Here is an 11,740-nt window from a genome sequence, read left to right as displayed (position 1 = left end):
GTGATTCTATGAAAGTGTTTCAGGCAAGCACGCTCATGAAAATCACACCTTTATAGCTATTGTGAACAATGTTTAAGAACAGATGATATGTATACACACTTATGTAAAGCAAATAAGCATTTTTACAAATGTGTGTATATAGTATTTTGGTTGGCAGCAGCACTGCAAAGGAGCAACTAGAAGGATGTCTGCTCTCTATAAAGCCAACTGCATTTTTCAAATGCAGAAAGACAGAGGAAAGGCAGGCTGCCCACCCTTTCTTTTACCAGTTGTCAAAGCAGTACTATTTTTTTTTCCTTAACTCTTGAAGGCAGTTGCTGTAGGAACATCTTGACTATGCAATAACAAAAATACTCCAGCAAAAAGGTAATACCCTAGAGCATCTTTAAGAGAACATATCTGGAATTACAGCATGAAGGGTAGAAAACTGGATACAAAAACAAGTCACTAAAGGTATGAACCTTTATGAATCTCTAGCATCTAACAAGACTTATCTGTAAATTTAAAGCCTATATGTCAGCCTTTCTCTTTGTCTGTTAAACTAAGAACACAATCAGTAACACATCACTTATACCCCTGAACACTTATTTAGAATAGAATGTATTTAAAAGAAAATGCAGTGAGTATTGTGTCATCACAAAAGATGACTGCACCTCCCAAACCTTTTATATTTTGAGACTTCAGATTTCAGGACAATGATTTCAAAACCAAACGAAAAATAGAAGATCATCAAACAACTGATGAAAAAGTTTCACATCTGTTGAGTAGGGTTTGCTGCATTCTCCTCAGTTAATCACTTTTTTCCCCATCTGTCTTCTCAGAATCATGTTCTTCACATGGCTCAGGTTCTTCACCTGGTTGTGGTGAAACTGGAATTGTATCAACCTCAAGGAAGCAATCATCCCTCAGCACCTGCTCAGCCGTCAGTCTGTTACAGCAGAACAAATTCAGGAGAAGAGATTTAACTTTATCATCCTACAAACAGAGGGAGAAAGATTTCATCAGTAAGTAATCAAAGCTCAATTACAAATAACAACTAAGCATTTGATGAACACATCTTGTAAGTGCTTAGGGCCCAAAGCCCTCACAAAAGGTTGTACCACAGCATTCCCAACAGTCAGCAACAGTTGACACTTTGCTCATTAACAACAAAATAAAGGCAAGTGCTCAGCACCAGGTCTGTCAAGCTGGCGCCAGCAGAGTTCACAGAAGAGCATGAGTTGTTATATTTTAAAATATCAATTCACTGAACTACCATAAGTTATAGAAATACTGAAGCTGTTCTGTTCCTTCTCAGTAGAAAGACCAGGTGCCATTCACCTTCTACAACTTCATCTTTTAAGTTCTATCATATTGCTTTATCTCTCTACAAGAGCACATGAAAAGAAAACAAACTAAAAGTAATGGGCCCTAAATCAACAGCAGCTATTTTGCTATTAACCCGTCACTTATGCTTAGGCTCTTTGGATTTATCAGAAGGGATTACATACCTAAATACTTAGCACATTAACAGTGCTAGACTCCATACACAAAACATAAAACCACAGCTGCTACGCTTATGCATAAACATCACCTGTTGAGGGAGGAACAGCACACAGTGGATTTGGACAAGGGGACTGCAAGAAAGACAATCTCAAAGACTGACCTCAAGATGCAGATTACCAAAACTCAACGGGACCAAAATCCTTCCATAAGGAGTCTGGCTTGTTCACAGTCTCCCGACACAGCAACACGTCTGACCAGGGTCAATAAAACAGCAAAGCACAAGATATCTCTACACCTCTCACCTATCCCCATTTCACCCAGACTGAAGAATCACTGTGATGCAAAGAAATGCACACAAGTAGTCAAAAACTGGAAGACAGAAACAAGCAGACAATTTCCAAGTCTTCCACTAATTATCAGAGTGACTCTGGAGAATTAGCCACTCCCCAATCTGAAATCTAGGTGAAAAGATGAGATCTGAAAACTGTTGCTCTTACAGGCATAAGAGATTGTTAAATGTTTATAAAACATTTAAAATGCTTAAAGGAAAATCTCTAGTTAAGAAGATCCAAACATGTGCAATGAAATACAGGAGTGAAACATGACTACACACTTCCTCTGCAAAAAGTGAAGAAAGTCTGAGCATTTAAAGAGCTTGATAAGCTTTGTACTTGTGTATTTGCATTTCATGATATTATCAAATGTATGTCATCAACAAATATCACCTTCTCACCAGCTTTTTGCACTAAAGAAACTGAAAATTGATTTCACAAGGAATACTGCTGTAGGACAACATTTCATCGTGTCTACTCCATTCCACTGTGCTTGCTCTTATTTTTATTTTTTAAAAAAAGTAAATATGTAAAACTGGATGCTGAAACACACTGAAGCCTGGCATGGCAAAATGAATGGCTTCAAGAGCTTGTCTCTAAACTTTGCTTTTCCTCAACAGATACCCAACATTAATATCCCCATTTTAAAGCTTAACGTTATTTTTCTGTGGCAATTTTACATTTGCCGAAGACAACAAAAATTTTACTAGTTGCAAGTATGCAATTCCTTTGGGCATGAGACTGAGATGGAAGGGAAATTACCAGCCAGTCAAGAGCCTGCAGATGGGCATGGAGATTAATTCTGAGTAAGCTGATTATAGATAAAGCACTTAAAAGCAAAATAGATTTTCCTCAAGAACTGGGACAAGGATTAACAGCCAGAGGTCTAAAAGATTCCCCAAGAAACAGCTGAAAGAATTTTTTTTAATATTACATTTCTTAGTAAAACCCTCATGTGTGTTCCTGTGCACTGCAGGCAGCACAGATTGCTTTCCAGAAGATTTTGGTGGCTGGTGCATGTGCACGCACATGCATCCAGAATGAATCTTTGAAAACTGCCAAGAATGATATATTGATTAGCATTGTGTCACCTGACAAGGTCAAAAATCAAATGCTGGTTCTTTTCATCAGGGAAAAATTATTACATTTTTGCTCTTATTAAAAGCTGTAAAATTAATGAATCCCTGCTAGGAACAATAATGGCTAAATTCATTAATTGTCCTTGAAATAAAGGTAGCTGTTTGCACTTCAAAAGATATCTGCCACAGAAGAACACAAAAGTACAATACCCTGAAACTGGCCATTTAAACTTTGACTTGCATACATCAGACCTTATTTGTAAAGCATTATCACAGCAGAAATTTTATGTAAAACAGAAGTGAACCAACTCTAATTTTTAATGCCCCAAGAAATCTTTTCTAATTCCTTGAACAATTAAGTTTCCCTTATGCATGAGAGAAAACTTGGGTTTTTCAGTATCTCAAGATTATTATGCATAATCTTGAATGACGCACTGGGCAGACTCTTCTGTACAAGTTTTGTGGAACACATTTAAAACCCCCCAGTTAGCCCTAATGGTGAATCATGAAGTACTGGATCTTCTTTCCTATAATGCTGTTTGTTTCATGAGATTCATTTAATTTTTTGTAAGAAGCCAAGCAGCTATAATGATGAGAAGAAACACTATTTACAGGATCACCTCCCTGCTCAAATGCTGCATGTTTTATTTTTTTTTATTTTCCATGGTAGGGTCACACGGGAAATAATTTTGCAGAGGGATTTGGTAGACAGTCCTGTGCTTTATCACTAATGCTTTCATCACTGGACAACACTGCTGAAATACAGTTATTAAAAGACATACTGTAGAGGATAAGTCATCTAATAAAACAAGATTATTTACAGTGCTGTGTCATGCAGTGACCCACAAGCTACCCTGGCTGGACACCGGAACCACTACAGCTGTGTTAGTCTAGTACTGTATCAAGAGTTTCTTAACCTAAGTACAGTAAACAGGATACACTAAGCTCATAATAAATATAACTCTAGTAATTTAGCCCCATGCTTTAACAGTTATTTCTGCTAAGCAGGCAAATCATTAATACACACGTATAACCAATAAAGAGGGATTTATTCTTCAGGTTTCTTTTTCCCTTGACAAAACAAACCAAATTCATCTGACCAACAGTAACTCCACTGCTTTGTTTTCTACTTTTCTATTTAATGTATTTTTCTACTTTTTTGGAAAGTACAGGACCTCTAACTCTTCCATATATTCCTTTGAAAATTCTACCCATAACCTAAGACTGCTTAAAAGTTAAAGAGAGTCACCTGCTTGCAGTTTTTTTAATAACAGTATAGGGCTTGACTTAAGGAGTTTCATGGCCTTCTCAAATCTAGATAAAGCAGTAAGCTCTCACTTAAAGTAAGATCAACAGAATAAACCTGATATGAGAAGTAGTCCATACAGATTAAAAAATACAAGGGCAATCCACTCAAGGGAGATGGGAGGGACACAGGACAAGAATACAGCAGTCAGTAGTAACTAGACAGGCAGAAGTACAGCAAAAAGTATGAAGTAGAAAGTAGCCTGGGAAACCTAAGGATTTGAAAAAGGTCCATAAACCTCCCAGTGAATTTCTTTAAACTATATATGGTGGCATGTCTTATTCCAACTTTTATAAGGAGAAAAAGGAATCACCTGTAGCAAAGTTAGAAGAGGTTGAAAGCAGGCACAAAGAAAGGACTTAACTCCTGGCCAAAAGGCTGAAGGCTTATGGGAAAGAGTTACACAAGAAAATAAACCCAAGGAAAGACAAACACTCAGGTGACTAAGGCATATAGAGAGGCGGCCATAAAATTATCTGCTTATGATTAACATCCAAGAGATACATAAGTTAGCAAAGGATTGACTTCAAAGCTGGAGACTTTAGTTGGGAAACAGGAAGGCACACAGGTCTACTTATTCTTAAGGAGTCACTGAGACACTGGGAAAGGATAAGCTTCAAAAAAAGGGACTGAAAATAGAGTTCAAGGTGACAACAGTTGCTGACATACAGCACACAGAGAACAACAGTTGCGAGGAGAAACAATGAAAGCAGCAATACAAACTCCTATCATGGAGGGTCCACTTATATCTGTGTATTTGTTTCAGAGGCATAAGAAAGTTTACATCTCACACCCAAAAAACCCAAACCAAAGAATAAAGGGTACAAATACACTTTTACAACTGCATTTAAGAGATTAAAATGGAATGTGGCTGTTTTATTAACACTCAAGCACCATACAATGATTATGTAGGAAGACATATGAACAAAGTCAACTTCCCTGACTTCAGAAGAGACAGGTTCCTAATTCAAATACCTCCTTTGAGGCTGAATCTCAACGACTTATTCCCCAAGTCTATAACTTGGGTGTCATTCAATTAATGATTATCTGTGAAGAAGTTGCTCCTCCTAAGACTAGAGTTAAATATTAAAACTCGGGGTTTTTTCTACCTTCTCAAACATCATTTTCTTTGTGCATGCTATTCAGAATTATCTAAACAGTCAATTAAGATCATTTTATCAACCCAGCGCTTACAATGCAATGTTTGACTTTTTAAAAAAATAAATAAACACCTCTAAACAAGAGCACTCTAATCTTCCCCATCTGACAATTAACATACCATGACAACCACATCGACCTCAGGTGTTCCATCTTCTTTTATGCCAAACTCCTGGTTTTGAACACAAAGCTGTAAATGAAAACATACATAATGCATAACACTGGTGGGTTTTTTTCCCTTTAGTTTAACAAAGCCAAACATCAGTCAAGGAAATTCCAGGTTTCAAGTGAAAATGGATTGTTATAGGAAAATGGCAGGGAAATGCTTTTTTCCCCAATTTCACAGTAGGGTAAAACATGCAAGGGGCTCAAGTTCCCCTTACACAGAAGCAATGGGAAAAAAGTTAGTATCAGAAGAAACTTTGAGGTCAAAAGAAATAGACTTTTAAAAATATGACTCAAGGTCCATGCCCAAGCTGTACCTTTAATTACATAATCCTCTTTAAGAAATGCTGAGGGGCAAGTGCACTCTTAACAGACAAATGTGAACCCTGTACCCGTAAAAAGTAAAATTTCTCCAGTTTTTACTATCGCCTAGAACCATGCCCAAGTACAGCATTTTTCAAAACCCTGCCTGCAGGTTCATCTGAAAATGCCTCTATGAACAGAGACAGCAAAAGGAAACGTGTTTAGTCAATGCTGGGTTCTTGTGACACAGAGCAGCAGAGAACTTGGAAAACCACTGTCTCAATTTTAGAAGTGGCACTGTTGTTTAATGAGGAAGAACACGATTTCAGCTGCCCAACATGAAACTGGCAACTGTTGAACACAATACTAACACTTGAGCTAAAATTTTCCATCAAATGATCACTACAACACCAAGTCCAAGATGGAGATTAGTTACACACGGATTAATCTGAAATTCAGCTGGCAAACTTGGATGAAGTTTCAGAAGAATGCCGATCTTGTTGCATCCCAGATATTCTCTTCAAGAAAAGCCAGCCGTTAGTAAAACTGCCTTTGCTTTTTGGGCTTTTGTTTGTTTGTTTTTTTGTTTTACACTCACTTCTGCTTGTAAAAACCTTTTTTCTAGAACAGATGAAGATCTGGACAGTGGTACTGGAAGTGTTCTAACTGAACCACACCACATTAATAAACTATAAGGATGTATGATATTAAGCTACACTTTAGTTCATCTATTTCAGTAGAAAAATTACTTGATTTGAAGCAACTGCTTCCTAAATTGGGAATAAAACATAATGAAGAATGACTTTTATATGAACTAGATTCATCTTCTAAGCACCGGTAACTGTCAGCAGCTACCTATCAACTTGCAGTTTACATCTCTGTTAAGAAGCGTTTCTAAGATGCTACAGCACAGAAGGGATTACTGAAGCCATCACTGTGCAGCTGATGGAACTGCCAGTGTTTCCCAGGAAGACCCCCATGTACCTGGAGCTCCAACCGGTACTCAGTGAACCAGTTCCCATATATCAAGCGCTCATGCGAAATCACTGCCTGGGAACATCAGCACTTGCTGGGCAGCCTGTGGCTTTTCATGTCTGGGAGATTTCAAGTTTTCCCATTCAGAACACACGGCACTGACACCCTGATTTGTGGAGGCAGCAATACAGTGCCAGAAGATAAAAAGATGGGAGAGACACTGTGCAACATACCACCAAACACAGGAAAGGAGATTGCTTTCCCCTCCCCAGCATAACACACACTAAGAAACAAAACACCCATCTAAGCACTGCTGCCAGCAACAAAACATATGACAGTCCCATCCTTGCCTTCATCTTCCCTCTCTTGATTTGGCTAATTCCTCAGGGGCAAGGTCACAAAAAAAGAAGAAAAAAAGCTCACAAGGAATGAATAGGAAGTGCTGTAAGAACTGACAATCCACAGCATGAAGAACAAAAGCATAATTTTTGATCACATTACAATACAAATTACATTGTATATTTTACAGAAAAAAATGCACTGTCTTCTTGCCCATAATGGTAACTCCCATTCGTTCCAGACTTACCTCTCAGTTGAAAATATGAACACTTATTTAGCCAAAATAGTTCAAAGCAGAAGTTGGAGATAACATTTATTGCTCTTTATAAACCTGCTACAGTTCCATAGTATTACTAGAAACTCTCCCACAAGCCATAACATACCCAAAACAGAAGGCAGCCGTAAGCAAACATGTCAGAGGCTGGAGAAGCTGGCTGTCCCATTTTCAGTTCAGGAGGCACTAAGCTCAGGGTACCGACAACCATAGTGTTTGCAGCAGCACGTTCTTTCTATGGGGAGAAAAACTGTACCCATGATTTCAAGCAAGACCAACAGCACATGCGTCAGACAACTTTACCATAGAGTTCTGTGCTAACCCAGACTGAAATGCAAAATCCTCCTTTACTGATCACAAAAAAGTGGTGCGTAAAGGAAAAAAAGAGATAACGTCACACATCTATCATCTGTAACAGTAACAGAAGAATAGGGATGGCAGGTTCTATTCCATGGTAGAACTATTTAAGCTCATAAGGTGGTACAGAATACAAATTGAAAAACTTCTCAAAATAGAAAAAAAAATTATAAATATTAAAAGACATTTAGCACTATTTTAAAGAACTTGAGCTCTTAAGTTCAGTTCTGTCAGCTTTCCTATTTTTTCTTCTCTGCCTTTCTGGTCTTTACCTGAAACTAGCTGCTTCCTCCCTCCTGGTTTCCAGCATATTTTAGGACTGTCTACTGTCAAAATAAAAGCTAGACCCCGAGTTTCTATCCTCTTCCATGACAGCAGCCAGCGCCAGCTATAGCCAGACTGAAGAAGACTAGTCTCCAGACTGCCAAGAGTACTTGGTAACACATCAGTTACCAGCTCTACTCATGCATTTGTGATCATGCAGAAAGTACAAGCTCTGAGCAGTACTGATACCCCTATAGCAAAGGCACAAACTGGATCCAGGCTGTGAACCACTGGTGGAACTTTCCTGCTCTATCACACATGAGCTGCCCATTTCAGCACAGCCCATACCTGCAGGGAGGAATAAACAGAGAGACAGTCTTCCTCAGCTCTTGCAATTTTCACAATGACACCACCTGTACTGAATATCACCTTTCAGAAAATTCAGCTGTCAAAAACTTTTAAAGCATCTCTCTGTTGAAAAACTGAAATTTATTTCAAGGGAAGCACACTTTGCTGTCCAAACATTTGACACTCTTCATGAGATTAACAGATAATGCATTTTCAAAGCAGAAATAAGGGTTCTCAATGAAAATTAATGTCTATTAGGCTTATTATATTAATATGACATATTATATATTAATATTTTAAAAATTAAATAAGCATGAAGCAGACCTCTAGCACAAAAATGGTTTAGCTCAAACAACTTGAGTTTAGAAAATCAAAAAGGTGACTACAGAAGATACCATTATTGGAGACTTTGCTATGTAAACAGTGAATAGCAAGAAAATAGCTTGTGTTCTTAAAGAATATTAGATTTTCCCCAGGAACAACTATGAAAGTCTTTACTACAGAAACTGAGGACTAGATCAGAAGTACGTATAAATACAGGTGTATGTAGGCAACATGTAAAATCCTGTTAATTTTCCAAATACCACAACAGATTAAAACACAAACTAGAAACCTCATTACCTATGAAACAGAAAGGCAAAGACTTCATATGAGCTTGACCAGCCCTTCTTCAAACATGAGTTCTGACTCTCGCCTCTGATGATGCTGATTACCATTAAATACACAAGACAGACAGCCAACAAACAACTACTGCAGCTTCTCTTTTTTGTTCCACTGGTTTGCTTAACCAGAGCCCACACTCAGTAATTCTTTTTTTCCCCTCCAAGATTAGATTAAGTTTAGAAGAACTTCAACAAGACTCAAACTGCCCAACCCTATCCAAAATATGAAACAGGAGTCTCACTGCAAAGCACAATGTTTATCAATAAACCTTTTAAATCGCACAGTTGTCTGTTTTGATACGTAATTCTGACTAAAAAGGTCACTAAAGGATGGTTTTTTTACCTCTGATTTTGTGAAATCAAAGTCTCCGAGGACTCCTCGTTTTCGATTCACAGCAAAAACATTGTTTTCATGCAAAGATCCATGCACTATATTAGCTCCATGCAACGTTTGTAGACCTTGCGCCACTCCTTTCATCACTTTTAATGCCTCCTAATGATTTAATTTGTATGTTTATTTAAAGATTGACATGGAAAAAACAAAGCACAGTATCAAGTAAGTTTCTATCCAGAACTAAAACTTTTTTTTTTTTTAAGGTTTGTACACATTAAAAGTTCATGCCAATTCTGTTTTATGAAGTATGGATTAATTCCCAGTAAGATTATTATGACTTGCACAGCCAGGCAGGAAAAAAAAAAATGCGGTCACTGATTAACATATCACTAACATGAAAAAATATGGGGGGAAAACAAAAAAAAAAAACCCACACCACCACAAAACCACTCCACATGCAACTTGGACTTTTACAAGTAGGTCCAAGTCAGCAAACAGAACTAGAGAAAAGACTTCCAGCTACTGCTTCTTTGAGAAGGGATGACTACCCAAACTGCCTACACTGTGTGGGGAAGAGGGAAAGGAAAAGGAGGGGGATGAAGGGGAGGGGGGGGGGGGGGGGGGGGGGGCAGAAATTTACACACACAGCATGCTCTAAAACTTCAATACAGAATGCCTGCCTCTGAACATCTACATGTTCAACTCCAGTACTTTTAAAGATGTACTAGAAATACAGCTGAGGCATTAATTTCAATTAAAAAAAAGTGTATCCAAGCAAAATCTCTTTTAGGAAGTTATAAACTACTCCCTGACCAGATGCTAAGAATGCCAGTCAAGCTATCCTGTGCAACTTTGTCAGTCACTGTCAGCCACCAAAGGAAATACACTGGTGGAACAGCATCAGCACCAAAAGATACAGCAAAACAGTAAGAGTTCAGTTCACAAACATACAAAATAAAATGTTGATAGTCTAAGTTGTTATACTTACTTCTAAAGTTAAAGGTGCATCAGCGTGTAAAGCTCCCAGACTTGCTCCTGGGTAGTATGGGACCATTATATATACCAAAGGATCAGACTTCAACAACAACAAAAAACAAAACAAAAAAAAGGATAATTGTTTCAAATATCAGGAATACTGGGAAGTTTAACATGCACTAGTGCAATAAATCAATTATGTTTACTAAGTTTTACTCAGAAAGGAAATATTTTTCCGATTCAATGCTCCAACTTGAAATATGTTAAAGCTTTAAGGTCCAACTGTAAGTCTTTCAGCTTAAACCAGAAATCAAGATCATCAATTTGAATCTTGCCTTGGAGAAAAGAAGGAACAACACTTGCAACAGTCCAGATTTCTCCTTCTGTTGATTCCAAGCTCTGTGATACTTGGTAACTCCTTCTATCACTCTGGCTTCTGAGCTTACACATACAGAGTAGCCCTTAAAAACAAAATAGAGACCCCAGCCATTACTCCTAATGCCTGTAACCTTACTGAACTTGTTTTGTTTTTAAAGAAATGCATATTGTTAGGTGCCATCAAATAACTTTCTCTTAATTCTAATGGTCACAGACTGTTCCCATCTTTTCTTATTAACTCTTAGAAAGTCTGTACCAACAAAACAGGGAGCATGTCTCTAATCTGAGATTTAAATGAAACAAGTCAAAAGCAAGAAGAGTATTTACAACTATGCCTCCCGTAATACTAAATCCCCTGGCCGCCCAATTGCAGACTGGTAGAAAAGCAGAGCAAGCAAAAAGCAGCAGTTCCTGAAATATCTCAGTGAAATCATCAGGAAGACAAACCAGCCTCTCCAAAGAGACAGGAGTAAGGAACAGCATAAAACATCCATCAGGTACCAGAAAGAACAGACAGTAGAGGGGAAGCACTGTTCACTACAACAGTCCTCAAAAGAAGTTAAAAAAAAAATCTGGAAGCAATTCAGAAGGAAAACAATGCTTCATGTTCTACAGGCCCTGACAAAAAACTCTCCCATCAGAAAAGGGCTGTTAAATACAGGGATATGAAAGGAACAGCAGAGTTCATTCAGAACCAGCATGCTAATAAGCCAAGGCCTCACCTGCAGTGCTAAGTGAAAGCCAGCACCAACGTTACCTTTAAAAGAACCTTCTGGCCCTGAATTTCTAAACACGCTAAAGGTCGCTTCATGCTCAGTTCCTTCATAGGCTCAGCATCCAAGAGGTCTCGCTCCAGGCTGCATGTCAGAAGTCCACCGGAACTCTGAAGCACATGCACACACAGAACCAGGGTAAGCACGTGGCATTTAACAGCAGGTAAGATTCAGAGGCTTTGACTACCTCTCCTCTTCCTCAATCAACTTAGCAAAGCACAAAACCAGCTGGG

At 38.2% G+C, this 11,740-nt stretch overlaps 1 protein-coding gene across 1 annotated transcript in view; it reads right to left on the bottom strand.

Moving 5' to 3' along the window:
* Positions 1-413: 413 nt before the first annotated feature.
* The window catches only part of STK31 (serine/threonine kinase 31), a 42,924-nt gene continuing 31,597 nt past the window's right edge, over positions 414-11,740 (bottom strand). The window contains exons 18-24 of the mRNA XM_074815301.1: positions 11,492-11,617; positions 10,692-10,817; positions 10,370-10,456; positions 9,391-9,540; positions 7,526-7,651; positions 5,482-5,550; positions 414-975 (exon numbers count right to left, since the gene is read on the bottom strand). Coding sequence (XP_074671402.1) covers positions 790-975; positions 5,482-5,550; positions 7,526-7,651; positions 9,391-9,540; positions 10,370-10,456; positions 10,692-10,817; positions 11,492-11,617 — 870 coding nt within the window. The 3' untranslated portion in view covers positions 414-789. The remainder of the gene's footprint in view (positions 976-5,481; positions 5,551-7,525; positions 7,652-9,390; positions 9,541-10,369; positions 10,457-10,691; positions 10,818-11,491; positions 11,618-11,740) is intronic.

The sequence above is a fragment of the Strix aluco genome, chromosome 1 (assembly GCF_031877795.1).
Source record: "Strix aluco isolate bStrAlu1 chromosome 1, bStrAlu1.hap1, whole genome shotgun sequence".
Classification (NCBI taxonomy): Eukaryota; Metazoa; Chordata; class Aves; order Strigiformes; family Strigidae; genus Strix; species Strix aluco.
Note: the sequence above shows the minus strand (reverse complement) of the source record. Positions and strands in the feature narration are given on the sequence as shown.